We start from the raw sequence: 27,997 nt of genomic DNA on the forward strand, positions 1-27,997 counted from the left end.
AATCTGCTGTTGAAGCTCAAGCCAATAACTCACAATCAAACCGAGGCTCTTAAACCATGTCCTGGACAGTTCCGGTTTATATGTCATCCAAATCAGAACCTAACAATGAAATCTTGGTGTATACTCTGATAGACTCTGGTACTGATAACAGTTTTAACTCACACAATAGCTTCAGGGCTAAACAAGGATGACAAAGCGAGAATGCTTGATAGCTGCAAGCACTGAGGTATTCACTTGTTTGATGAAGCCTGCACTGCAAGGTTGTGTGTGGAGCTATGTAACCGTCTTCAAAATGGTGAGTAGAAATATTTCAGGTTCCACATTGCATACTACCAATGATCTTATTGATCATACCCTAGGACAGTTATGTATTCGTCTCATCAAACTTTCGCGTTTTCCTGGAGTCATCCTCTCGCGAAAAATTCATGAGCGAAACTATAGTATCATAACGAACGAGAGAAAACGCGGAATTAAATAGCTTTGTTCATTGATAGTCCAAGAAACAAAAGGCAGCAAGCGATCAAATTGATTATCGATCTCGGCTACACAATTCTAACTGCGGTTTACAATTACAAACTAGTCCCAAATTGAAATTTTTTCCTACCGGTGAACCGAACCTGAGGAATCTAATTATGTTTGTTCCACTGCATTTATTTTCACATCACTAAATTTTCGCACTCATCAAAGCTGCGAAATTAAGTTGCATCGAAATTTTAATCTGTACGCTACTCACGAAACTAAATACTAGCAAAATATAAGTGTCCTAGGGTAAGTCAAATTGTTGACAGCGTACAAATCATGTATAGACCTATATGATTCAGGGACAATTTACATGATTAAACTTTCTCATCTAATGAGAATGACATCAATGATTGGTATCAATAATTATATGCAGGTAGTTATGTCAAAGCCGCCCAGGTATATCTTGGTGGCTCTGCCCAGGTAAATCTTGGCAGGTATAATCTAGCAACTCTTGTTCTAATGCTATAAAATCCAGTACGTGGTTTGATTCAAGCATGACATATACATGTACCGATTAACATAAATGGTCTGTATACAAGCTCAACCCACACTTTTTTTTGGTGAATTATGACAAATTGTCTTACCAAATTTCTAATAATACTTTTTGTATTTTAAACGAGCAGAGAAAGATGCTTGATGATGAGAATCCTCCGGAGAAGCTGACAAATGACAGCATAACGATCTCCCATGATCAACTTCAGAAGATGATCAAAGAAGCCGTTGCAACAGCAACATCATCTCATAATAGTGTATCAGATGACGAGGAGGAACAGTTGCAGGGTAGTTTGGATGATGAATGCATCACGACAGAACCAATCAGTGAGGCACTGGCAGCTTCTGTACAGAAGAGGCTGAAGTTTCCAATGACAAATGAGCTAAAGAGAGCCAAAGACGAGAAGTATAAGGCAGTACCAAGTAATCTAAAAGACATATTGAAGAAGACAGGGATCAACCCTGAGTTGTATTCACCATTACCAATGCATGCCAGAATAAGCCACAAAAGGTGAGTTGTCACAATGAATACCTTTTGTATGGAAATCTGAGAAGGTTTATGACTTATGCTGAAATTCATTAATTGTAAGAAACAATGACGTCCTAATATTTCATGTATTCGAGTGTTAGAAGAATTTCTCTTGTTGGCACTGAAGCCACTGGTCAATGTAACTAACGACATACATGAAAGAGCTAAAAAAACGATGCCCATGCTGAAATGATTACATCACTGATAGATGCAACATGTATCCTGGTACAGGGAGTCTACAAGGTGAACATATTTAGGGTAAGACCTAAAAATATGATTCTTTAGCTGTACAATGTATAAACTAATTACGGGAAATAGCCTAAATAGCTTTAATAGCAGAACTTAAGCATCTATCAAGCTAAACTGATTATGTCATTCATTGTTAATTCACAACTGAAATATATCAATAGACCATCCCACAAATAACATGGCTAATGACTGTGATGTAATTTTGCTACAGAGGGAGAAGGTTGCCGGGAACCTCAATAGAGGCTACCATCGGCTACGAAACTGTAGCGACCCGATCAGGGACGATGTGCTCTTTCCTGACATCAACAAAGCGCTTAGAAATGCCAAGTCAGCCAGTCAAGTTACTAAGAAGGTTCAAGGATTTGGTTAAAAAAACTTTGGATGACCAAATCAGTTCAACAAGAAACGGAAAAGATATTTCCAAGGCAACAGAAACTACAAGCAAAAGAAAACCAACTAAAATCTAAGGTATTTAAAGGTGGCTCAATTAGTGACTGCGCCAACTTTTCTGTTATAAACTTTTATGTTATAAACATTGTCAAAAGATGCAAAAGTGAACTAGTACCAAATGGTATCCCAACACGAAATTCTATTCGAGACCACCAATTTAGTGAAGACACTATAACACACATTACAGAATGCATTGCCGATCTGAGTAAGTTGGCTGTCATAGAAAAGTGCCAACATAGTGTAGGAGAAGTGATTTCACCTATCTTCCTCGTTAGAAAATCAGCTGGAAAGTACTATAAAAAAATTATCAACCGCAAAAGGTAAAATTCCTATGTTAAATATGAACACTTCAAAATGGAAGGTATTCAAACTCATGCGAACTATTAACATCCAATATGTGGATGTCATCTATTGACTTACGCATGGCATATTATAGCATTGCTGTTGATCAACATAGTCAAAAGTATTTAAGATTCATTTGGCAGGGACAACTGTATCAATATAAGACACTCCCAATGGGTTTTTTTATCTAGTCCTAGAATCTTTACACGACTTATGAAAGTTTTGTTTTCCACATTCAGTGCAAATGGTACACAATGTGTTTTTTATTTGGATGATCGCACTTTCGGGAATGAAAGCTATCATGTTTGTAAATTTGAAACAATCAAAGTTATTCAGACCTTAGAAAATGTTAGGTTTGGCAGCAATTATGACAAATCAATTTTTAGAACCTGTCCAATCTATAAGATGTCTGGGATTCATAGTTGATTCTACAATTAAGACAATATTACTGATTAAGACAATATGCTTGTATTTACTCCCGGACAAAGTGTCACAATTAATTGACAGCTGCAAGGAACTGTTGAAAGCCACAACACTTACTATTAGAAGACTTTTTGAGGTCATCAGTAACATCATATCATGTTTACCTGCCTACACTTATGGCAAACTATATTATAGAAACTTGGAAGTTTTGAAAATCGATAGTTCGAAACATGGCCATTACAACTTGCAGATTGTACTGAATGAGAATGCCAGAAGTGATCTTACATGGTGGCTAACGAATGCTAATAACTTCGACACTCAAATAAAGCCCCTTTCTTATATACACTGATGCCTGTCTAACAGGTTATGGGGCAGTTTTGGGCAAACAAAAAAACTCATTCTGAATGGACAACTCAAAAAGTCACAGAATATGGAAGCAATATTAATTGCCTCGAACTTTTAGCAGTCAAATTTGGACACCTAGCGTTTAGATCACAGTTGGCAAATTCCAATGTTTGCATTCATATTGATAACACAACTGTTGTTAGCTATATAAACAATATGGGAGGAACACACAGCTCTGCTTGCAATAGAATCGCAAAAGACATATGGCAGTTGGCTATAGAATTAGGAATCCATATTAAGGCAAGCCATATCCCAGGTGTAGATAACACCCAAGCAGATCATGCCAGTAGATTGAGACTTAACCCAAACATCAAGATGAGTTTAGATGACAACATATTTGAATCTATCTGCAAAACTTTCCAAGCTGTGCCAGAAGTTTATCTATTTGCATCATAATTAAACAGTCAGCTACCAGTATATGTATCATGACTACCAGACCCTCATGCAACCTACGTTGATGCTTTGTTTCTAGACTGGGAAATATTTTAATGTGTATATATTTTTCCTCCTTTCAGCCTGTGGGGGAGATTAATACACCTCATCAAGAAGTACCATCAAAAAATCGACATGATAGTAGTATTCCCAGATTGGCCAGAATAGCACTGGTTCTCGACACTGACAATGATGATACAACAATCATACAAAATTGCGAACACTCAACTAAAATTCCGTCTAAAAGCTGGCAAGATCTAAGCAGGAAAAGGCTGACGGCATCGGAGACAAATCAGGAAACTGCCAATATACTTATAATGTCCTCAAGAATGAACACACAGAAACAGTATACTACTTATATTAAGCAGTTTATAATATTTTGTGGCGGCTCTCCTAATTTTGACCATGGTGATAAGATTCCAAACATAACCGAGTTTACTATTATAAATGCTCTACAAACTCTATATACTAAAATTTTTGGCTACAGTGCTATTAACACTGCTACTTCTGCTATAAAGACATTTCTAGAACTTATGCAGATTGATATAGGTTCAGTGCATCACTTGACGAGGTACAAGAAGGGCGTGTTCAATGAGTGCCCACCTTTGCCAAAGTTTGTGGCTACTTGGGACCAACAAACGGTGTTGAATTATATTGACAATTACAATGGCAAGGTTGATTTAATGTTCCTGGCTAAGGATTTAATGTTCCTGGCTAAGAAAAGTGCAGTTCTGTTGGCACTATCTACCTACCAAAGGGTGTCAAATATACACTCGTTAAAACTGTCTGATTTGGTATTTGGTGATAACAAACTAGTTGTAAAATTCACCACTCTTTTGAAACCGAGCAGGCCAGGATATCATTTAAGTGGTCTTGAATTGCCTAGCTATACTGATAATCCAAAAGTTGGTATAGTAGCTGCCTTAAAAGATTACATAACCATGAGTGATGTTTTCCGAAGACAAGATCAATATTTACCTGCTTTATTCTTAACATGCATGAAACCTTATTGCAATGCTTCTGAAAATACTGTTTCAAAATGGACCAAGACCATGATCTATGAGGCTGGTGCTCCTTTTGAATTTTTTGCTCATAGTACATGTTCAGCAGCAACCAGCGCAGATTTTGTGAAGGGTGTACCAAGTACTTTTTACAAGTTTTACAATAAACCTGTTCATGGTGTATGAAATTAGGAATTATTATTCATAAATGGCCTAAGACCTCTGAAGTCTTGCTTTGTCACCTTTGTTTATCCACGAAGCTATTGTGTGAGTTAAAACTAAAAATCAAACGAGACTTACCTGGAAGGTGAAGTTTGATGATAATTTTAATGAACATTAATTTTAGCAAAAGAGGATTAACAATCCCTCCCAAATCCCACCCATGTTTATCTCTTCCTATTGATTCAAGACAATAGGTTATATAATTGTCTTGTCTTATTCTAAGCCATTTATGACCTCTACATTGTGAATACTTCAGTGCTTGCAGCTATCAAGCATTCTCGCTTTGTCACTCTTGTTTATCCTCTTTCGCTATTGATGTATTGAAAATTATCATCAAACTTCACCTTCCAGGTAAGTCTCAATTGATTTTTAATTTTTTATTACGACAAAAATTTTAGCCAAACTTAAACCCACTGAAATAATAGAAAACTCGAAGCTGAGCATGAGCACACTAAACAACACTAATGGCACAAATGAGAACAGAACTTAAGTCTTTGGACTATAAATACGGGGATACAATCAAAACAAGCACTTGAATCTCCCAAATCTGTTTGAGCAATCAAAAATCTCCTTGAACAGAACACATATCCCAACACCAGACTCTGTGAAAGCTTGGCTGCATTTTCGCCAGCTTTTAAATAAACTTATGCCACTTGGAGAAGACATAGAAATAGGCCTACTCATAGGAGGCAATCTTACTCAGGCATATATACCCAGAGATTACATCATAGGAAAAGATCATGAACTATTCACCAAGCTAACTGACTTAGGTTGGTGTGTGATGGGAGACTCATCTCCAGCACAGACATCAACCAACCATGTCAGCGTAACTGTGCACAGATCAGTAGCAGAACCTGTAGGTAAATCCAAAATCAATGTTAAAGTGCAACCCAAAACTCACGACAGCCAACTGGAAGTGCAAATACTGAATTTATTCCATTCAGATTTCAGGTCCTCATCTCATAAAGAAACAAGCAAACTTTCAATAGATGACATGAATTTTATGACAACAATGAACGGAAAGGTATACAAGAACAATGAAGGGTACATGACTATGCCATTACCACTAAAAAACTTTCCAAGTCAAAACTGATCGAGAGCTATGGCCATGAGCCGCTTCAAATTGCTTCAGAAAAAACTTACTGATCCCATTTTTTCAGGACACTATCCCAATTTCATGAATGACATTATTTCACATGGTGATGCAGAATTAGTACTTGAAAAAGAACTAAGCAACGCAAGCTCATGGTATTTGCCACATTCCGGTATCTACCATAAAAAGCAAGCAAAATCAGGGTTGTGTTTGATGGATCTGCTAAGGTGGGAGGCATGTGCCTCAATGATTACCTCCTCCAAGGACCTGACCAAATGATTAGTTTAGTTGGAATTCTCTTGAGATTCTGTAAGGAAACGATAGGTGTTACATACGACATAAACAGAACGTTTCACTGGTTTTGTGTTAGTCCCTCAGACAGGGATTACCTGATATTTTTATGGTTCAATGAACAAGATCATATAGCAACATATCGCATGAAAGTTCACATTTTCGGGGCCACTTTCTCACTAGCGTGTGCCACCTATGGTTTGCGTGCTTTGTGTGACATGAGCAAAAAAAATAACTACTCAGCCAAAATGGTTATCAAAAATGACTTCTACGTAGACAATGGTTTTATTAGCTTGCCAGATACTGAATCTGCCAAGACCCTAGTTCATGATGCTATTTCCATATGTCGCAAAGGTAATCTCTGCCTTCATAAGTTCTCTTCCAACTCATGAATTCCTCAAGTCCTTTCCTATTTCTGAGAGAAACGTCCAAGACATACAATTATTAGAACTGAATGTCGACTCTGATTCAATCGAAAAACACTAGGTCTCATCTGGTCTCTGGAATCTGACAGTTTTCAATTCAGTGCTGCTCTGAAAGAGTACTCTGCTACTCGCAGAGGAGTTCTCTCCAATATCGCTTCCATCTTCGATCCTTTAGGTTTCCTCTCCTTTCATTTTTCAGAGCAAAAACATTCTACAGGACATGTGTAGAATAGCCACTTCGTGGGATGACCCTCTCACCGGAGACTTACTGTTACGATAGGAGAGCTGGAAACTATCACTACATGATCTATCTAGTAAAGACATCAAAAGATGCTACAAGCCAACTGATTTTGGAGAAACCACGAAAGCTGAAATCCACCATTTCTCTGGCACAACCACCTGTGGGTATGGAAAAGTAAGCTATCTCCGACTTGTAAATACTGAAGGACGGGTTCATTGCTCTATACTTATGAGTAAAGCTAGAGTAGCCCTGCTTAAGCTTGTCACTATCCCACATCTCGAACTGCAAGCAGCAGTCACTGCTTCACACGTATAAAACCACATAAAGAATGAGCTTGGTCTGAATGTCACCAAAACCTTTTGGACAGACTCCCAAGTCATCCTAGGTTACATAAAGAATACCATAAAAAAGTTTCATGTCCATCTCACAAATAGAATTCAACAAATAAGGGACACTAGTGACCCTGAAAGTTGGTTTTACATTCCGACCTCCATGAATCCGGCAGACCACGCCTCCAAAAGCGTGACTGCTGGACAACTCGACAAATCAAACTGCTTCACGGGACCAGAATTCCTCAGGCATCATCCTCTGAAAATACCAGATCAGCTTTTTCCTCAAGTAAAGTCTGATGACCCTGAAGTCGAGTCATGTAGCTTAACCTCTCAAAACACTTCTCAACCTCTGACTCTTTACCAACGTCTTCATCGCTTCTCCTCCTGAAAACCCTCCAAGTAGCCAATGTATTTTTTGGAAGACAAACAGATGCCAGAGAAGCAACTATGTATATTTTATCGTCTGCTCAATCAGAATATTTTACGTAAGTAGAATCGCTGGCGAATGACCAACCAATCAGTAAACAGAGTAAGGTTTTCAATCGGAGCCCTTACCTCGACGATAATGGAATAATGCGAGTGGAAGGTCGTCTTGACCGCAGTGTCACTATGTCATATGAAGAAAAACATTCAATAATCCTATTTAAGGAGGGTCATTTCACTCAGCTCTTACTCAATCATTTTCATGAACAAGTAGCTCACCAAGGCAGAGAATTCACCTGAGCTAAGATGAGATCTTCAGGCAACTGGATTGTTGGAGCAAAAGGTCTAATAGCCTCTCTAATCCACAAATGTTTCACCTGCCGATATCACAGGGCAAAACCTGTGCTACCAAAAATGTCCTCACTTCCACCTAAAAGAACCAATCAATCACCCCTTCAGCTGTTGCTAAGAAGACTGCTTCGGACCTTTCATTGTAAAAGATCGAATAACCGAAATCAAATAATACGGTTTGATAATTACCTGCTTAGCTAGTCACGTGGTTCATATCAAACTGCTCGGTGACATGATCACATCTGCATTAATCAATAGCATGCGTAATGTAATAGTCATTCGAGGTACAATCGGAGATATCTGGTGCAACCAGGGAACAAATATTGTAGGTGCCATACCTGAACTAGAACGGAACCCTACAAGCGCTAGCCACATGGCTGGAGTTTGGGAACGCATGATAGGAACTGCCAAGAATGTACTTCGGTCCCTCCTGAAGAAGCATGGTGGGAGATTAAATATGGGCGGTCTTCGCACCTTAATGTATGAAGTCATGGCAATTGTAAATTCTGTCCCTCTATCACTAGTCTCTGAGAAAAATATGCCTCTCACTCCTAACATGATCTTGACTGAAATCAGATATCTTGCCCCTCCAAGTAAATTCGAAGACGCGGACATATATAGTAGGAAGCGCTGGCGCGCGGTTCAGTATTTTGCAGATACTTTTTGGCAACGATGGAAAGCAGAATACTGATCTCAACTTCTGACCCGTCAAAAGTGGGTACACGATAAAAGAGAAGACATAACTGTAGAATCTATAGTGTTGATCAAAAATGACAATGCAAATAGAAACGAATGATCCTTAACGAAAGTAGTAGAGTGTATAGTCTCTAGTGGCCAAATCAATATTTAGTACGTCCAGTCTCGAAGCTAGTAGTATTAGTCCCAAATAAATAGAACATTTGAAAAAAATTAATTTGAAAATTCTACCAAAGTTGGTGGGAGTGTAATGTCTGACGACTATCTTAAATTTATTAATAGATTCACTTGTCTTGTTTGCTACGATCTAGCTGCAAACACACTAATTAGCTTGTGACACGATGAATCGTTTCAGGATGTTTTGCCCAAATCGCCTATTTCGTCATGCTGCCTTTACTATATTTGCTGTCGCAATGTGAAAAAATAACCAAAATCTGTGAATCATTTTTATATTGTATCTGTTTTGGACTGACTTGTTTTCTCAATTTATGCATACGATCACTTTTACTCCAGAACACAAACCGCTAACATGTAGTTTTGGAGCTCAACATTATCTGATATTTTTCGAACATTCATGATATTATATTCAACACAATTATTTTGAACAAGAACAGAATTTATATAAACTACTTTCGTGGATGGTGTCATCACGGTAAACATTATGCCTTTATTACGGTGACAATTATTATAAAGCTCATTATATGCTGATTACATTTCAAGAATTCACAAGCGATATTGTTTTAACTTGTGGTTTATTCAACTTATCATCATCTTAATTACCTTTTACTGTGCGATGTATGCATCATATCGAATATTTAACCAGTGTTTTGTCAGTCCATTATCAATATTTTACAAGAACATTTGTTAATCTCATTATATTATAGTTTCACGTTGTTCTGTGTTGTGGAAATAAAGCATAGTACATCACAACATCAGTGTATCTGTCACATCCAATAAGTAAGCCAGGCGGGCAGCTCCAATATTATTGACAAACGCAGTTGTAGTGAGTTGAAGAGCTTTGTTAAGTTGGAGTCTGCATTTAAACATTTGTACGCTTTTGGGCAAAATTCTTGTTTGCCATTATCAGGACAGTTTAATGCTGTTATAATTGTCAATGTTTCCATTAATGCTACATTCTTTGTTTTCAATGGTGCCGCTTAGTGCGTAGTAACCTACTTAGTGCAGATACTGCTAGTAAGCTTAGGATTCTCAGTGTGAATCATGATATTTGTACTGTTACAGTAGATGATAAGACTGATCTCGAAACTGTTGTAAGGACCAGATATCCAGAGTGTTTCAAGAGGGTAGGTAAATTGAAGGGGGCCCAAGTAAAAACACATATAGACCCTGAAGTTGATCCAGTAGCCCAGCCTCTTTGTAGGTTGCCTTTCAGTTATCGTAGTCGAGTTGCGAAGGCTATAGATAGGTTGTTGGATAAGGTTATAGTGGAATGGGTAAAAGGTGTAAACTCTACCTGGGTTAGTCCTTTGGTGGTTGTACCCAAGAAAGGTGAGGAGGTTAGACTTTGTGTTGATATGCGTAGAGTGAACACAGCTGTCATCAGATAACGGTATTCAGTACCAATTCTACAGGAGATGTTGGTAGAGTTGAATGGTGCCAAGGTCTTTTCAAAAATTGATTTGAAACAGGGACTTTTCCAGTGCGAAATCGGATCAGGTTTACGAAACATCACAACTTTTGTAAGTCATGTTGGTTTATTTCATATGAAAGAGTTGGGTATGGGTGTCTCTGCCGCCCCTGAAGTGTTTCAGTATACTATACAGACTATCCTTAATGGTTTTGAGGGTGCTCTGAGTATGGCTGACAATATAATTGTTTTTGGGAAGAGCTCTGAAAAGCATAGAAAGCATTTAGGGTTCATTATGTCTTTTTTGTCAGAACGTGGTCTCACTGTGAATGGCTCCAAATTTAGTTTTGGGTTGTTTTCTATCAAGTTCTTAGGTCACATATTATCTAGTGAAAGTGTTTCTCCCGATCCAGCTAAAGTTGAGTATATCTTGTCTGCTCGCAGGTCGGAGGCTGTAACAGAGTTGAGCAGATTTCTAGGTTTAGTACAGTTTGTTGGTAGATATTTTAACGATTTAACTACGGCTGCAGCTTCTTTATGGAAGTTAACTAAAAAGTCTACTGCTTTCTGCTGGTCTAAAGTGCGTCAGAGTGCATTTGATAAGGTCAAGCAGCATATGAATGCTACTCACACGTTAGCCTATTATGACAAAGAACCTCTCACTATTAAAGTTGCTGATGCCAGTGTTGTTGGTTTAGGTGGTGATCTGTATTAAATTCAAGGTGGCATTTCTAGAGTTGTAGCTTATGGTCATCGACATCTATCTGATGTCGAGTCTCGATATTCTCAAATAGAGCGAGAGGCCCTAGGTCTAATGGAAGCATGTGAGCATTTTAAAATGTACTTGCTTAGTACAAAGTTTCAGTTATTCACTGATCATAAGCTGTTGGTTAGCATTTTTGGTAAACCTAACTCAAAACTAACTCCTAGATTGGAACGCTGGAGTTTGAGGTTACAGGCTTTTGATTTTGTTTTAGCGTACAAGCCCGAGTGCTATAACATTGCAGATCCTCTGTTTAGATTGAGTGTGAATGAGGATGATGTTGTATAGCCTGTGGTCGATGATGCTTATATTTGCTCAGCTGCAGAGTTCGCTATTACATGTGCTATGAAGTGGTCAGACATTCATGAAACTGCCAAGTCTTGTCCAGTGACTAGGATGATACTTGAAGCTATTCAGTCAGGTGACTGAAAATGTTGTTCTGCTATCATGAAATCAGTAAGAAATGAGCTGAGTACATGTGATGGTGTAGTTCTTAGAGGTGATAGAATTTTAATGCCAACAGTCGACTGTTGACGATGGTGAATGTTCTACAGAGTGAGCCTACTCATCAAAGGGAGCCTTTCTGAAGTGATGGCTAGTGTATATTCGTCAACCTATGAGAGGTAAGTCAGTTATTATGAGATTGTTTTACTATTGAAAACCCCTTCCTTTAAAAACTAGCTTTTCAACTCGATTGTTACATTTTTCTTCTTATAGATATCGAGAGACGACTAGTTGACTAGAAGTAGTTACAGTCGTTCTGAAGGAGAAAGTCATTTGCGTCTCATCTCATTTTAGTCAACAGACGCGGCGAGTCGATCGCGCTGCCCACCATGAGTTGTAAGTTATAAAGATTCAGTTTGATGCTGCGGCGTCTTATCATTTAACGATTTAGTTTCCAACACCCTTTTAAATATTGTGCAATTTGTTCACCTCATCTTTTCGCTCAATTTATAGAGAAGAATCGATGGCGAATATTATCACGAGTGAGCTTACTCATCGAAGGGAGCCTTTTTGAAGCGATGGCTAGTGTATATTCGTCGAGCTATAAGAGGTAAGTCAGTTATTATGAGAACGCTTTACTACTCAAAACCTCTCGATTTACAATTCAGCTTTTCAGTTCGATCATTACATTTACTCTATACAGATACGGAGAAAACTTCTGGAAGGAATTCAAGTCTTTGTTCTATCAACAGAGAAAAGACCTTGTGGGAGATCTCATCGGCACAAATGGAGAGATCATTGAAGATGACGCAGGCAAGGCGGCACACATGTTCAAAAAAATACTTGGAGGATCAAGTAACTTTTCTCCTCAGATACCGCCAACATTGACCCAAAAATCTGCCGTACCATCATACAGAAACCAACTCCAACAGCTGAGTCAACCCATCACAATTTATGAGATAACACAAGCTCTTACCAAACTAAAAACTTCAGGATAAAACTCAGATTTTGATGGAATTCATCCGAAAATGCTAAAACAGGGAAAGAACTTTTTTCTGATTGCCCTGCGCTGTTTATTTAACAAGGTTTTCTCAGCTCATCAATGGCCATGGAATTGACCAAATCTCATTATTTTCTTAAAGGTTGACTTGCAACAAAGTTCACATTACAGTTATTTGGTATGAAAAGATTTACCATGACTTACTCTGTTGTGTTGTAGGTGCAAAATATGTGGGAATGTGATTACAAGCTCTGAAAAGCTAAAAATACAAACAGTTAATTGCAGCCACACGAGACCGCCGTAGTTTGGATTCTCTTTCCAAAACGGCTCAAATGGGACGTAGTTGTTACAAGATGGTTTCTGTTCACACTTTCATGCAACCTCATTCATCGAAATATTTTCACAAATATACTTCACGCATTCAATAAAACCATGTCTATTGTTCTTACGCATCTGTTTTATCGTCATTGTAATGCTGTCACTGATATCTTATAACTTATATACATAGAGTACATATCATTGTCTGATAATCAAGACGACCCTGTTGGTCACCTGTGATAATCGAAAAGTGCTGTAGAAATTATTTGCGAAGTATTGGGTCACATGATCAGATTACAACTTGATGATTAGATCAAGCTGAAACAAAACTGTAAAGTAGCGAGCATCTATATTTGATACGGGGTCTTCGGTAAAACCCGAAGTGTTTGTCATAAACTAGTGCTACGATAAGTTTTATATTGCGCTTTTTATTGGCCTTTCAATTCACGTGAGAACATCACGTGACAAGACAATAACCAAATGTAATGACAACGTCAGAGAAATAAACAGATTCTAATCTACGGCAGCTTTTCGTTTTTGAGCTTTTAAGAGCTTGTAATCACATTTCCACATATTTGGCACCTAGGGGAGGGTGGGGCTGGTTGAAACAGGGGGCTGGTTGAAACACTCATAATAAGTACACTTGTACCTTGCCCTTTTAATCTGTCCTTTTACACAAAAGAGCTTTCTAGGTCAATCTGTCAGCCATATTTGTTTCAGCTAGTAAAAGAAACACAAAAGATTTGGTGAGTGAATTCTATAATTTTTTGATGATTTTTCTTACAAACTAAGTTTCTTACTATCATGAATTATTGAAATTTTTTACTATAATTATCAACAGCTGCAAGCAGCCTTTGGATGTCAAGTGTAGGCATACATGTCCTGCAGATTACTCCTGAGACTCACTGTGCTATTATTTTATCTCATGCAAAAAAGGTGAAGTCAATCAATTAAGCCAATACGGGGCTGGTTGAAACAAATTTATGGGGGTTGGTTGGAACAGCCTCAACCAACCCCACATTGCATGAATCATTTGTAACAACAAAATTGAGCATAAAATTGAGCTTTTGGATAAAAATTGTGGCCTAATATTGTTTAATGTCTATTATTTCTACAATGTTATTGCAGTCATGGTACAAAAATTTCAAAGAAAGACTGAAAGAGGCGTTTCTGATGATGTGGTACAGGCGGCCATGAAGCTTGTAAAAGAAGAAGGTCTCTCGATCAGAAAAGCTGCAGCCCAAACCAAGATGAGTCATGGGACCCTCTCAAGAGCACTCAAAGGCGCCAAGACGGGTTACCAAAAGAACAGAATGGTGTTCTCGGAAGACCAAGAACTAGAACTGAGTGAATATACCCTAACCTGTACCAGAATGGATCATGGTATGACTACATTCGATCTAAGAAACCTCGCATACAGATTGGCAAAAGCGAACAACATAGCCTACCCAAAGGTAAAAAATGATTATTATTATTTGTAATGCTAATATTGATATCTATTGGATGTGATAGAACATAACCTTTGAAAAAGTAGAGTAGAGTCCCAACATTAGGCCTATTAATATTATTATCTTCTCTCAACATCTGGAGAAAAGTTTAATGAAACAATAGCCGATAAAGAATTTTTTTATGTTACTCAACAGTGTTATAAATATTTACATGTTTCGTAGCAATGGAATACACACAAGGCTGCAGGCCGGGACTGGATCCAAGTATTCTTAAAACGCCAGAAAAACCTATCAATCCGCAAACCATAAGCGACTAGCCTTAGCCGGGCCACTAGCTTCAATCGGCATACCGTAGGAGAGTTCTTCAAGACACTAAAAGGTGCTTATTTCATGTGCGTACGAAGCTGCCACATAAAAAATTGACTGAGTTTATGATCAGTGTTTGAAGCATGCATGTCAAGTCTAGAAGGAACGTGGAGCAGATTAAACTATCAGTCGAGAAGCTGGGAAGAATAGACTAAGATACTTAGTATAGTTATTGAAAGGTATATCAACGAGATAAACTTGCCCCAGGTTTTGTTTGACAGATTCGGATACGTTGTTGTAGGCCTACTATCTTTGTCTTTGATTTTACTGAGAGAATTTGGAAATAACCGGTCTCACATTTGATTTGATGTCTATGAAGGGTTGATGCAAAAACACAAATTCCCTGCGGCTCGCATCTACAACATGGATGAGACGGGCATCATTACTGTATTAAGTACCACCGAAGATAATTGCGGAGAAAGGTGTGAAGCAGGTGTGCCAAACAACCTCTGCGGAGCGAGGTATTCTGACCACTTGCATCTGTTGTATCAGTGGAAGCGGTATAGTCAGAGAGCAGGATAACCCTATCTGTCATAAAAATAATTTCTATTACTTTTCTCAACTTATGCAGTTTGATGCATGCAAAAGATTCTTCAATATTTATATATTGCCTGTTTGGATGTTGCACTCTGTAATATCGTTGCTTATATACTTTCATGTTTAAATTACATACTCATTGTTACGTTATTGAATCATTGGCTTTGCCGTTTCCGGTTAGTGCATGCGCACGCAGTTCTGTTTTTATCCTCGAGGATGTGTTACACGTTTTTCTAATGCTCTTGTATTGTATTCCTTATTCACATGTACTATTGTTCGTTATTTATAATATACGTTCTACAGCATTAACTACACACATATTCAACAAATGGCAACAAGGATGGGATTCGTAATTATCTCAATGTCCCCTATCGTTTTACTGTATTAGTTACCTGTATTTTTTGTACTAGAACTGTTGCCTTTTTCTTGCGCAAGACACACGTTGTTGTGCATCTTTTTCTTAACAGAAATTCTCTCATAAAGCTCAACAAGCAGTAATTTTGCAATGGCAGCTCAAAATTCCATTGGACGCATGGAACCATTTGATGAGTCAATTGAGTCATTCACATGTTATTTAGAGCGTTTTGATTTCTACACGGAAGCTAATAGCATTGATGATAGCAAGAAAAAGGCAACTTTTCTGAGCCTCATAGGTCCCAAGTTATATAAACTATTACGTGGTCTCACAGCACCAGATAGACCAACAGCTAAGTCATTCGAAGAATTAACCACGTTGCTAAGTAATCATATCTCACCACCTCCACTCGAAATTGCAGAAACATATCGCTTTCATCAACGAAACCAGCTACCTGGTGAAAGCATCCATGAGTATGTTGCACAACTCAAGTTACTTGCTGAGCATTGCAATTTTGAAGGTGCGTACCGTGAACGGGTACTACGTGATAGACTGGTCTGTGGAATTTACTGCGAAAATGCTCGCCGCAAACTGTTAACTGTAGCAGACTTAAATCTTTCACGTGCCATAGAGATTGCTCGAGGTATGGAGCAGGCTGGGAAAGATGCCGAAGTCATGACACAACGACAGCCAACAGAATCTAAAGTCTGTCACATCTCTAACATGCATTCGCCTACTACCAGTGGCAAACCTTGGCCTTGTCGTTCCTGCGGGAGCACCCTTCATCCAAGAAAGCAATGCCCACACCTTCAAGCTGAATGTTTTAAATGTGGTCGGAAAGGCCATCTTCAATCTGTTTGTGAACAGAAAACTCCAAGTAAAAGACCTCAACTCCAGAAGCCTCATAGACGAGCACAAAACACACACAGTGTAATGTCAGATGCAATTACAGAGGAGCATGAAGATATAGCTCATATAAACACACTGTCTAAGGAGCACAGCCACCCACCAATCATGCTAGATACACTCATCAATGGTATCCCAGTGAAAATGGAACTTGATACAGGTGCAGGAGTGTCCACAATGCCATATCATATCTACAAAAAGATTAAAGGCTCATCGGAACTCCAACCTACATCTACTACTTTGAAACCATACGGCGCAACGCAGTCAATTAAGCCGAAAGGAGTCATCTACCCAACTGTGCATTTCAGCAAGCAAGAAAGTAAAGCAAGGATGTTTGTGCTAGATAAATCCGAGGGTGAGCAGGTCCCATTGTTTGGAAAGGAATGGTTAAACCACTTTAAATTAAACTGGTCAGAGATCAAGGCTAATCGGGTCGAGGCAACGGCACAACTGATGGACACTCTAGTTGCAAAGTACCCGTCCTTATTCAAGCAAACTTTAGGAGAAATGAAAAAGGTTGAAGCAACGCTCCGTACGCGCCCAAGTGCTATTCCTCTTCGGCAAAAGCACCGAGTTGTACCATTCGCATTGCGGGCAAAAGTAGAACAAGAACTTGAATCTCTCCCAAATGAAAACGTTATCTCTCCAGTAGAACATAGTGAATGGGCAACACCTGTAGTTCCCGTCATAAAACCCAATGGTTCCATTAGGCTGTGTGGAGACTTTAAAGTTACCCTAAATCCTCAGCTAGTTGTTGACTCATATCCTATGCCATCTATAGATGACCTTCAAGAAAAAATGAGTGGCGGAAAGTTATTCTCCAAATTAGATTTGTCAAAGGCCTTTGCTCAGATCAAACTAGATGCAGCTTCAAAGCCTTTAGTTACTATCACTACACATAAAGGACTGTTCCAGTACAACCGACTCCCATACGGGGTGGCCTCAGCGCCTGCCATCCACCAGAGAGCAATGGATGACATACTGGGTAGCCTACCAAATGTCTTATGTTATCAAGACGACATATTTATTACTGGTCAGAACTATGAATCACATCTATCTACTTTGCATAGCGTTTTAGACCGTCTACAGAATTATGGGCTAAAGGTCAATAAAGAAAAGTGCTGTCTCCTACAATCATCAATTATTTATTTAGGACATCGCATAGATCAACACGGCCTGCACCCTATGGAAAGCAAGGTTAAGGCTATCAAAGAGGCTCCAACACCTACAAATATTGGTGAGCTTCGATCTTTCATAGGCTTAGTGAACTACTATCAAAAGTTTTTACCAAACTTAGCAACAGTCATGCACCCATTGCATCAACAGTTACGCAAAAATGCTCACTGGAACTGGTCTTCACAATGTCAAGAAGCCTTTGTTCAGTTAAAGCAGCTGTTGTCTACAGACTGCGTGTTGACACCATACGATGTTAACTCTCCTCTGATACTGGCCTGTGATGCCTCAGCATACGGGGTAGGGGCAGTCTTATCGCACAAACTTTCAAATGGTGAAGAAAAGCCCATAGCATTTGCTTCTCGAACATTAAGCCCAAGTGAGCGAAACTATGCCCAAATCGAACGAGAGGCACTATCAATTATCTTTGGGGTAACAAAATTCCACCTCTACTTGTATGGCCGCTCATTTACCTTGCTCACTGACCATAAGCCATTGGTTACAATTCTAGGCCCAAAAACCGGTGTTCCTCCTATTGCTGCGATGAGAATGCAAAGATGGGCCGCTATTCTAACAGCGTATACATACGACATAGAATACAAGTCATCACTCACTCATGCGAATGCTGATGCTATGTCACGGCTTCCGCAGCCATGCAGAAGACTTCATTGTGAACAAACAAGACTATTTCACATTGAACAATATGCCCAACTACCCGTGACATTTGAGACAGTATCCATAAAAACTCAGGAGGACAAAACATTGAGCAATGTCTACAACTCAACCATACATGGTTGGCCTCCATACAGTGCCGCAAACATAGATCCATACTTTAGATGTCGACAAGAGCTCTCGACGCTAAAGGGTTGCTTGATGAGAGGCATACGCCTTGTTATACCCTCTAGTTTGCGAGCCACAATACTCACCGAACTCCACCAAAGTCACTTGGGGATGGTCAAAATGAAAACAACAGCACGCAATTATGTATGGTGGCCACAAATTGATGAGGACATTGAAGCCATTGCAAGGTCTTGTCCGCAGAGCAATGCGGTTAAACACAATCCTCCATCAGATCCCCACCATTGGGCCCCTGCTGATAGTCCATGGCAGCGAATACATTTGGATTATGCCGGTCCTCTAGATAATACAATGTTCCTAATTATAGTAGATGCCTATTCCAAATGGCCGGAAGTTTTTCCCATTCGGACGTCTACTTCAGCAATCACCATAGCAACACTACGAAGAGTCTTTGCTACACATGGGTTGCCCTATACAGTGGTCACTGACAATGGACCTCAGTTCACATCAGGGGAGTTCATGCACTTCATGAAGAGCAATGGTATACGACATTTAACAACGGCACCATACCACCCACAAAGTAATGGTCAAGCCGAACGATTTGTACAGACATTCAAACAAGCTTACAAGGCTTCGACAGAAGCAGTAAACATGAAAGTTGATAAGTTTCTCCTCAAATATCGTACATCGATTAGCATGGTAACAGGCAAGACGCCAGCAGAATTACTGATGGGCAGATGCCTGCGAACAAGACTAGATCTTCTGAAGCCATCAATTCAGGCTGCACCACTCACAAACTTCTCGCAGAAGCGTCACTTTCAGGAGGGTGATCTAGTGTGGTACAAGACGTTTCAGAGACCAGCCGTTCAGTGGCTGCAAGGGTCAGTCATGCATCTTCTGGGAAATTCCATGTATGAGATTTTAGATGCTTCCACCTCAGGTATTGTAAGGCGTCACGTTGATCAGCTACGCAAAAGAGAAACCTCTTCGTACTTGGCTGACACATCCAATGAAATGAACAGTGAACGCGAGGTGACAAAACCCAATCACTTGCCGATGGGTCAGGAGACAGATTGAAGCGGAGACGTGTCCACACGAGCAGCCCTCTTCAGGCACCGTTGACTCGATTCCATGCACCCCCATGGCACAAGAAATACTACAATCACCACAATCAACACCTACGCAAACCAGACAATCAGCGCGTGCGAAAACTGTCCCATCATATTTGTCAGATTATGAACTGTCCTAAAAAGGGGATTACAATTAGTGATGATATGTTTCTTCCCTAGGGGAAGGAGAGATGTTACGTTATTGAATCATTGGCTTTGCCGTTTCCGGTTAGTGCATGCGCACGCAGTTCTGTTTTTATCCTCGAGGATGTGTTACACGTTTTTCTAATGCTCTTGTATTGTATTCCTTATTCACATGTACTATTGTTCGTTATTTATAATATACGTTCTACAGCATTAACTACACACATATTCAACACTCATCAAATGGCGGAGGCGTAATAAACAAGTCAATCACTGTTGCCATTGTGACAAGGAATTTCACAGACTGTCATTAGATAATTGGAACAAAACGTCATAACCCGCCAGATTGCTTAAAAATGGCGGCCCAAACTAGTAGCTTGTGCCGCAGGCCTGAGCTACTAACCTCAAGTGATTTAGCAATTCTATCACCTCAAAAGATAAAAACGATAACTGAACTTGTTGATCATTATAAGTTCAACTATTTGGAACCATTTACAACTATAAGGTAAGCAGAACTAATTATTTTCATGATCAAACCGAAGACCATCGTTCATTCACCACGATAGCCATTAATTCATTGAAGATTAAATCAGCTGTCAGCGTTGGTAGTAGCAGTGAAAATTTAAAATCTATCTAAATTGATTACTACAGCTAGCTATTATGGATTACATAATTCATTATAATTAAGTTCTACATTCTAATAAGCCTTACTAACGGAAAAGAGCCGATAGTCTAAAGTTTTTATGAGATGTAGAGCACCATCTACAAACGGTCAGATAGGTCCGTAGCAAACCTAATAAAGTCGTCATGTTATAGTGTCGTGCAGAACTTATACTGTATTACTGTGTTATTACATTATATTCTGGTGTATTGTATTATAATAACTGTATTATGTTGTATTGAGCTGCGTTGCATTAAATTGTTTCATAGGATTTATGTTTTGCATTATGTGGTGCGATATGATATATCACTACATCTTTTATTGTATTTTAATCTATTGGGTTATATTGTATTATTATTATAGTGCTCACATATCAATTATTACCTTACAGCAGTATGCGATGTTTGAGTTAACTAAATATTGTTGTGGCAAGAGCTGAAAGGTGTACATTTATTCCTTTCATGTAGAGCTATGCACATTGCCTACACATAAAAATCCGTCTTGTACCTCTTTCTATTTTTAAGTTTTAAATTTATACCTACATGCTTTGATAGATCGTTTTCTCTGCTAGGTTATGATGGATAAATATTGCACCATAAACGTACATAAATTTTGTATTTTAAACTCATTGTATGTAATGGGTGTGATTCTTTACTTTGTAGTCAGCCGCCAGAGACTCAATATGACAGACCTTTCTTGTCATCATCTTATCCACTGGTCTGTCAGGAGCCCTCTTCATACTCTTTACAATGGGACCCGTACAACTACTGATTGACAGGCTATACTGCATACCTCATTGGGTACACTGGTTGTGACGCAGACTAATTAACGAATTTAATGTTTAATATTTTAAATAAAATTATTATATTGCTGGGCGACACATGACAAGCATAAAGTATTTATTATTCTTCTCTTAGTACTTTTTGTTGGTATACCTACATGTTATTTTATTAAACTGACATTTTTATGCGAAATTTCTTGCTTAGTTTTAGTTATGTTGTACGGGTAGCGTGCTAAAACAATGTTGGTGCAGTATGTTCAATGACAACTAACTTTATAGATGGTTAATTAATATCATAGGACTTTGTATGTGTATTTTAATACATTGTATGATTATTATATAGCATGTTTACCAAGGTAAACAGTCTGTTTATCATGATACATCGAAAACTCTCAATTGATTCTAGAAAGCATATTGCAAAGTATTTAATAAAACTATTAAATATAATCTTAAAGCTCATCATCACTGTCTATATGATTACCATCTTCAACCTCGTCGTTCATTTCATTGCTGCAGTTTACACAGCCACATAGACTTAAGCAAACTAAAGATGCAGTTTTGCATCATCATCAGTTTTCACATCTACTCTTTTTGCATGAGCAACTAGTCCAATGGACAAACTGCCTGGGAATAGCTCTGTGTCCATCACTAAATCACTGCACAAAAATCTCATCATCGTCTTTACTCCAGCCATGATTTGTGGGATCAGGCGGCGTGATTAGTAGGAGACTGGATCATGGGCGGATCATCAAATTCAAATGAACAAAACAATAAGATACAATGGAATATTTAACCACATCACATCTAAAATCTGGTCTGTGATGACATCTGTTAGTTGCTTAGAATTTATTATCAGTCAATAGAGATTGAATCATCATATTAATATAAACATCGTTATTGATATTCAATGACAATGAATTAATAGCTATCGTGGTGAATGAACGAGGTCTTCGGTTTGATCATGAAAATAATTAGTTTTTGTTACCTAACAATAGTTATAAATGGTTCCAAATGGTTGAACTTATAATGGTCAACACGTTCAGTTGACCAGTTTAGCAGTCCTATCTGTTGAGGTGATAGGACTGCTAAATCACTTGAGGTTAGTAGCTCAGGCACGCAGCTCATGCGGCTAGTTTGGGCCGCTATTACTAAGCATTCTGGCGGATTATGACGTTTTGTTCCAATTATCCAATCACAGTCTGTGAAATTCCTTGTCACAATGGCAACAGCGATCGACTTGTTTATTACGCCTCCGCCATTTGATGAGTATGTAATTTAAACATGAAAGTATATAAGTAATGACATTACAGAGAGCAACGTGCCAGCAGGCAATATGAATATTGAAGAATCTTTTGCACGCATCATATTGCATAAGTTGAGTAAAGTAATAACAACTCACAATTGAGTTACTTTGCTCCTAGACTAGTAACAGTATTCCTCCTACATATGTGTGGCCACGGAAGACCAACTAAAACATTGAGACATACATGCGTGGTACAATACCAGGTTCATGGGGCTTGTTTCACGACTCAGGATGGATGACCGATGCCAACTTTGATCGATGGATGGGCCACTTCATTAGTCACACAAAACCCTCTCAGGAAGATCCAGTGCTACTCCTGATAGACAATCATAGCAGCCATCTGTCCATCCCCGCTATAAATATGGCAAAGGATAGCGGTGTGATCCTCCTGACGTTTCCGCCCCACACAACCCACAAACTACAGCCATTAGATGTTGCTGTATATGGCCCATTGAAAACTTACTGCAATCACGCCCTAAACAACTGGCAACTGTCTAACCCCAGAACAACTATATCCATCTATCAGGTTGGAGAGCTCTCCGCAACAGCGATCACACGAGCCGTTAATCCCGAAAACATTCGCGCAGGGTTTAACAAAACAGGACTGTGCCCACTGAACAATGATGCATTTTCTGACAATGATTTCTTACCATCGTACGTGACAGACCGACCAATCGCTGCGACATTGGATCAAGCTCCCAACTCTTGTGATGCCCAATCTTGCACCCTGCCAGCTACCGCTGCTCCACTTTGCTCTGTCGATGCCACCAATGCTGCAGTTGCCACTGCTCATGCCACTGCTGCTACTGCTCAAGCTGCGGCTGCCACTGCACAGGCAGCCGCTGCCACTACTCAAGCTGCACAAAATATACCGCTACCTCTTCAATCTATCACTCCTCAGTCAAAGGCTATTCAACTGGTAACAAGCACTAATTCAAGCCCGTCTACATCAAGGGTGCAGATCTTTCCCAAGTCAAAACAAACTACTCCGCCATCTGCCTTAACCCTTATCCAAAGGCAGATGCCCGAAAGCAAACCAGCAAGGGAAGGAAAAAAGGACAAAGCTTGGTGTTGACAAATACCCCAGTTAAGAATCATATTGAAGAGGAGAAAAACAAATCTGCAGCAAAGAAAAGCCAAAAAAAAGACGAAAGATCCAGGTAGATTCAGATGACAGCGATGCTGAGGAACAAGAAATGGCAGTACCAGTGGAATCAGATGATGAGAGTGCCGGGGAGGACGAAATACACGAACATGAGCAGATTGTAAAGGGCGGATATGTCGTTGTGAAGTACATTAAAAAGACCAGATCCAACTTTTTTGTCGCAAGGGTTGATGATATAGGCGAGAATGGCGATATTATGGTGACATACTACAAAAGAAGTGGAGAAGGCTTCATTCTTCCAGAGGAGGAGGAGTCCGACATTGTCAAGCAGGACGATATTTCCAGATGTCTTCCCGGCCCCATAATGGTGGGTGGAACCGCCAGATCAGCGCTCAAGCTAAGGTTCCCAACAGATCTTAGTGAGGTTTCTTGGTAAACCAGGAGTTTTCTGCGCCTTGATGGATTGTGAATTGAAAACTGCTATTAGTTCTGTTTCAATAACAATGGTCTTTGTAATGACTTTTGTTTATTTTAATACATGTTTCATCTTACTTAGAACTTACTGGTAGTTTAGTAAAATAAGATTATTTAGATGTGTTTATAAAAATATAATCATTTAGTTACTATTAGATGGACTCATTATCTTTCAAAAGGCTGATTTACTAGTTTTTCAAGACACCAATTTCTCTCTGAAAGTGTTATGACCCTTAATTCCCATCCACACATGTCGTTTCAACCTACCTCTAACCATGTTTCAACCTACCCCGTACCTGGGGCAGGTTGAAACAAATTTATTTCTTGTGGAATTTTGGTGCAATCTAGAAAATAACTACAACACATTCTTGATACAATATAGAGCTGATCATAACACATTCAGCTTCATGCCTGGCAAATATCAAGCAGCTACATACGACACACCAAGAGTAATGCAGAAATTTTTTGTTTCAACCAGCCCCACCCTCCGCTACAACACAACAGAGTAAGACATGGTGAATCTTTTGATACCAAATAACTGTAATGTGAATTTTGTTGCAAGTCAACCTTTAAGAAAACCTGGGAAGCCAGGCGATAAGGATGTCACCTCATACAGACCTATCACAATAAGCTCTCACATTGGGAAGACACTAGTGAGGATAATGAAACAATGTCTCAGATCGCTTGTTGAAACCTGGTCACTAATACCTAACTCCCAGTTTGGATTCAGGCAGGGAAAAGACACATTGTTATATTTACTCAACCTTCCGACTGAACCCACTCACTACACAAAGAACAAATTATGTACAGCTGCACTGTTCCTAGACCTTTCAAAGGTTTTTGACACAGTTAATCACCAACACATGCTTTACCGTCTGCAAGAATTAGGACTGGGAGGTAACTACCTCCATGTCATTGACTCCTTTTTCTCCAAGCAAGAAATCAACTTCAAAATCAACAACTATATCCATCCAGCATGCAAATGTCAGATAGACCCCCACAAGGGAGTGTGCTATCTCCATTTTTCTTCATCATATATACAAGAAACATGCTGTCTCACATAGCTGGTATAGGATTACAATATGTTGATAATTGCACTGTCCTGATGACTGGAAGAGACTCGACAGAACTTCAGACAAAAATTGAGAACAACTGCCAACAGATACAAACTTGGATGGATCGTTGGAACCTACTTATCATCTATCAGAAAACTGAGATAGTGGTATTTAAAGGAGATATCGCATCTCCAATTATAAATACTAACATCATAAAAATTTCTAACAATGGTCCTTGGTATAACCATAGATGAAAACCTGTCCTTTGAGAAAAAATACAGCATGAGTGCCAAATGTCTCAGTTAACGTATAGATATGCTGAAACCCTTCATCTACGCTGGGCTTAACCCAGAAATCTCAAGAATAATCCTCGCACGAGTTATCATGCCAAAATTACTCTATGGTGCCTCTCTATGAGATCACAAGACTAAGATCTCCTTGCATGGTCTTATTAAACTGCTCCTCGAAGTTCACTACAACCCTCCAAGCAAATCACTACATTTACTGGCAAACATCCCACCTATAAGCCTTCTATACATCAGAGAGCAATTACAACTTACCAGAGGATTGGTGAAAACTAATAACCTATTCATGCTCTCTGACACACCTCGTAGCACACTCACCTTTAAATTCATGTCCGACATAAAGAAACTGGTTCATCGGACAACTAAACTTACAAAATTGAAACCACAAGACCTTTCAAGAAGCAAGATCAACGACTGCATTCAGAATAAATGGATATGGCAGTGGAATGCACAGCTCACGAATGATATGTGCCCATATGGCCTACTTCCTACTCTGACTCCGGAACATTTGTTCCACCACTCACAGCCATTGAATGACGACAGAAAGTATGTTGGAGCACTGCGTGACCTTCTAACTGGTCATAGCAGGCTCCTTTCCTTCCAATACAGGTTAAATTTAACAAACAACCCAATATGCACCTGTTTAATGGAAGAAGAAACAGCGAATCACTACATGAACCTCTGTGCAGACTATGATGTCGCCAGAGTCCATACTAACCCCTCGACAGAAAACTGGGAATCAGTCATTTCGTTCCTTAATCTCATGAGAAGACTGATGTTGTAACAATACTCAATCCAGATGACAGCCAAGGCCAGGCTATAACAAGGCTACACCTCCCCTGGAGAGCAACTGGCAACGCTACAGCCTATAGTTACAAGCTGATGCTTGAAGTTTGGTTTTGTGGCGACTAGGGTCATCTGTAGTTAATGGAATGGAAACCAGAGCCGCAGACACCAAATCTCAGAGGACACAGCACAATCACTCAAGGAATATAAACCTCAAAAATTGCCAATCTACTACTCATACAATCTTTATTTTCAAGTATCATTCCATATATATTATTATATTATCGTTACAATATTATATCATTATAACACTGTAAAAATCTGTATGTGAACAATTACACAGTAGATTGTATTTATACACTCGCAAATATTAACCTATTATCTTGGCCTGCAAAAAAGGGGCATTTTTCTGTTTTTGTTTATGTATTATTTTTAATCAATAAAGAGTTCATCATCATCATCCTGTGGAGATGTGTGTGATAGGTATGCGCACAGAGTTCTTGCTACGAAATAAATCTATTGATTGTGAAATTAACGACTTTTTCATTAATCTCTATTGAGAGACAATCTACAGCTGACTGACTAATTAGGAGTTACCCTCTCTGTATAGACAACTCCATATATTATCCATATCATTACACTTATATCTTTATCTACATTAGCCAATCAGATTATTAGATTAATAAGCTGCTGATTTAACTCTCTTCCTGTTATGCTGCAAAAGCCTGTAGTTGTACAAATAAATATACGATATGGTAATCTGAATATTACACCACTGGTTTCTATCATCTCTACTCCGAATGAGTACCCAAAACAGAAAACTCACTCAACAGGTTATGGGCCAAGAAGTTGCCTGCACTTTGATGGAGAAATGGAATCATATGCTATATGGGAAACACGCTTTACTAACTATATATACACTATAGACAAAGGCATGTACAAAGCCATACTACCTCTTGCTGAAGAAGAAGAGGATGACACAGACTTCGCAGACAAAAACAGGGGAGCATACGCAGAGCTTGTCCAAGTTACTGATGAGCGTTCATTACAACTGATCATGAATGATGTCAAAGATGATGGACGAAAAGCTCTGGTATTACTCAGACAACACTGTGCTAGTACTGAAAAACCTAGAATTATGACTTTTTATGACGAGCTAACTACAATACGCATGACAGAGACAGAGGATGTAACTGATTACTTGATTAGAGCCAAAAAAGCTGCTACTGGTTTACGTTCAGCTGGTGAAACAATATCTGACAATCTTATAATCGCTATGCTTTTAAAAGGTTTGCCAGCAGCTTTCAACTCGTTCATCGTTGTGCATACACAAACCGACCAGAAAAAATCCTTAACTGAATTTAAATCTGCACTATGTAACCATGTAAACACCGAAGCTGCCCGTAATACTACAACACAATCAACCGCCATGACAGCTAGTAGTAAACCTAGACAATATCACTATACGCCTAAGACAAAACCGCCTATGCACAATAACAAACAGGTTATGTCTGGCATGTGCGAAACCAGGTTACAGGGCAAGCGAGTGCAGATCAAAGTCAAAATTAGCCTGCGAATACTGTAAAAGGCCTGGTCACGTGGAACTCATATGTTTCCATAAGAAAAAGTAAACCGATTGTTACCAACACACATCAGCCA

The 27,997-nt window shown here is 39.1% G+C and overlaps 1 protein-coding gene and 1 pseudogene across 1 annotated transcript; both read left to right on the top strand.

The window, feature by feature from the left end:
- The first annotated feature begins 1,151 nt into the window (after positions 1-1,151).
- LOC137394266 (uncharacterized) lies at positions 1,152-26,336 on the top strand (annotated as a pseudogene).
- Positions 22,798-23,688, top strand: LOC137392992 (uncharacterized). Its single transcript, XM_068079373.1, has one exon. The coding sequence runs from the start codon at positions 22,798-22,800 to the stop codon at positions 23,686-23,688; it is 891 nt and encodes a 296-aa protein (XP_067935474.1).
- Positions 26,337-27,997: the final 1,661 nt, after the last annotated feature.

The sequence above is a fragment of the Watersipora subatra genome, chromosome 4 (assembly GCF_963576615.1).
Source record: "Watersipora subatra chromosome 4, tzWatSuba1.1, whole genome shotgun sequence".
In the NCBI taxonomy this organism is placed as follows: Eukaryota; Metazoa; Bryozoa; class Gymnolaemata; order Cheilostomatida; family Watersiporidae; genus Watersipora; species Watersipora subatra.

Bases quoted from the DNA above. Each gene is read 5' to 3' on its own strand.
- LOC137392992 (XM_068079373.1), top strand. From the start codon at position 22,798: ATGCGTGGTACAATACCAGGTTCATGGGGCTTGTTTCACGACTCAGGA.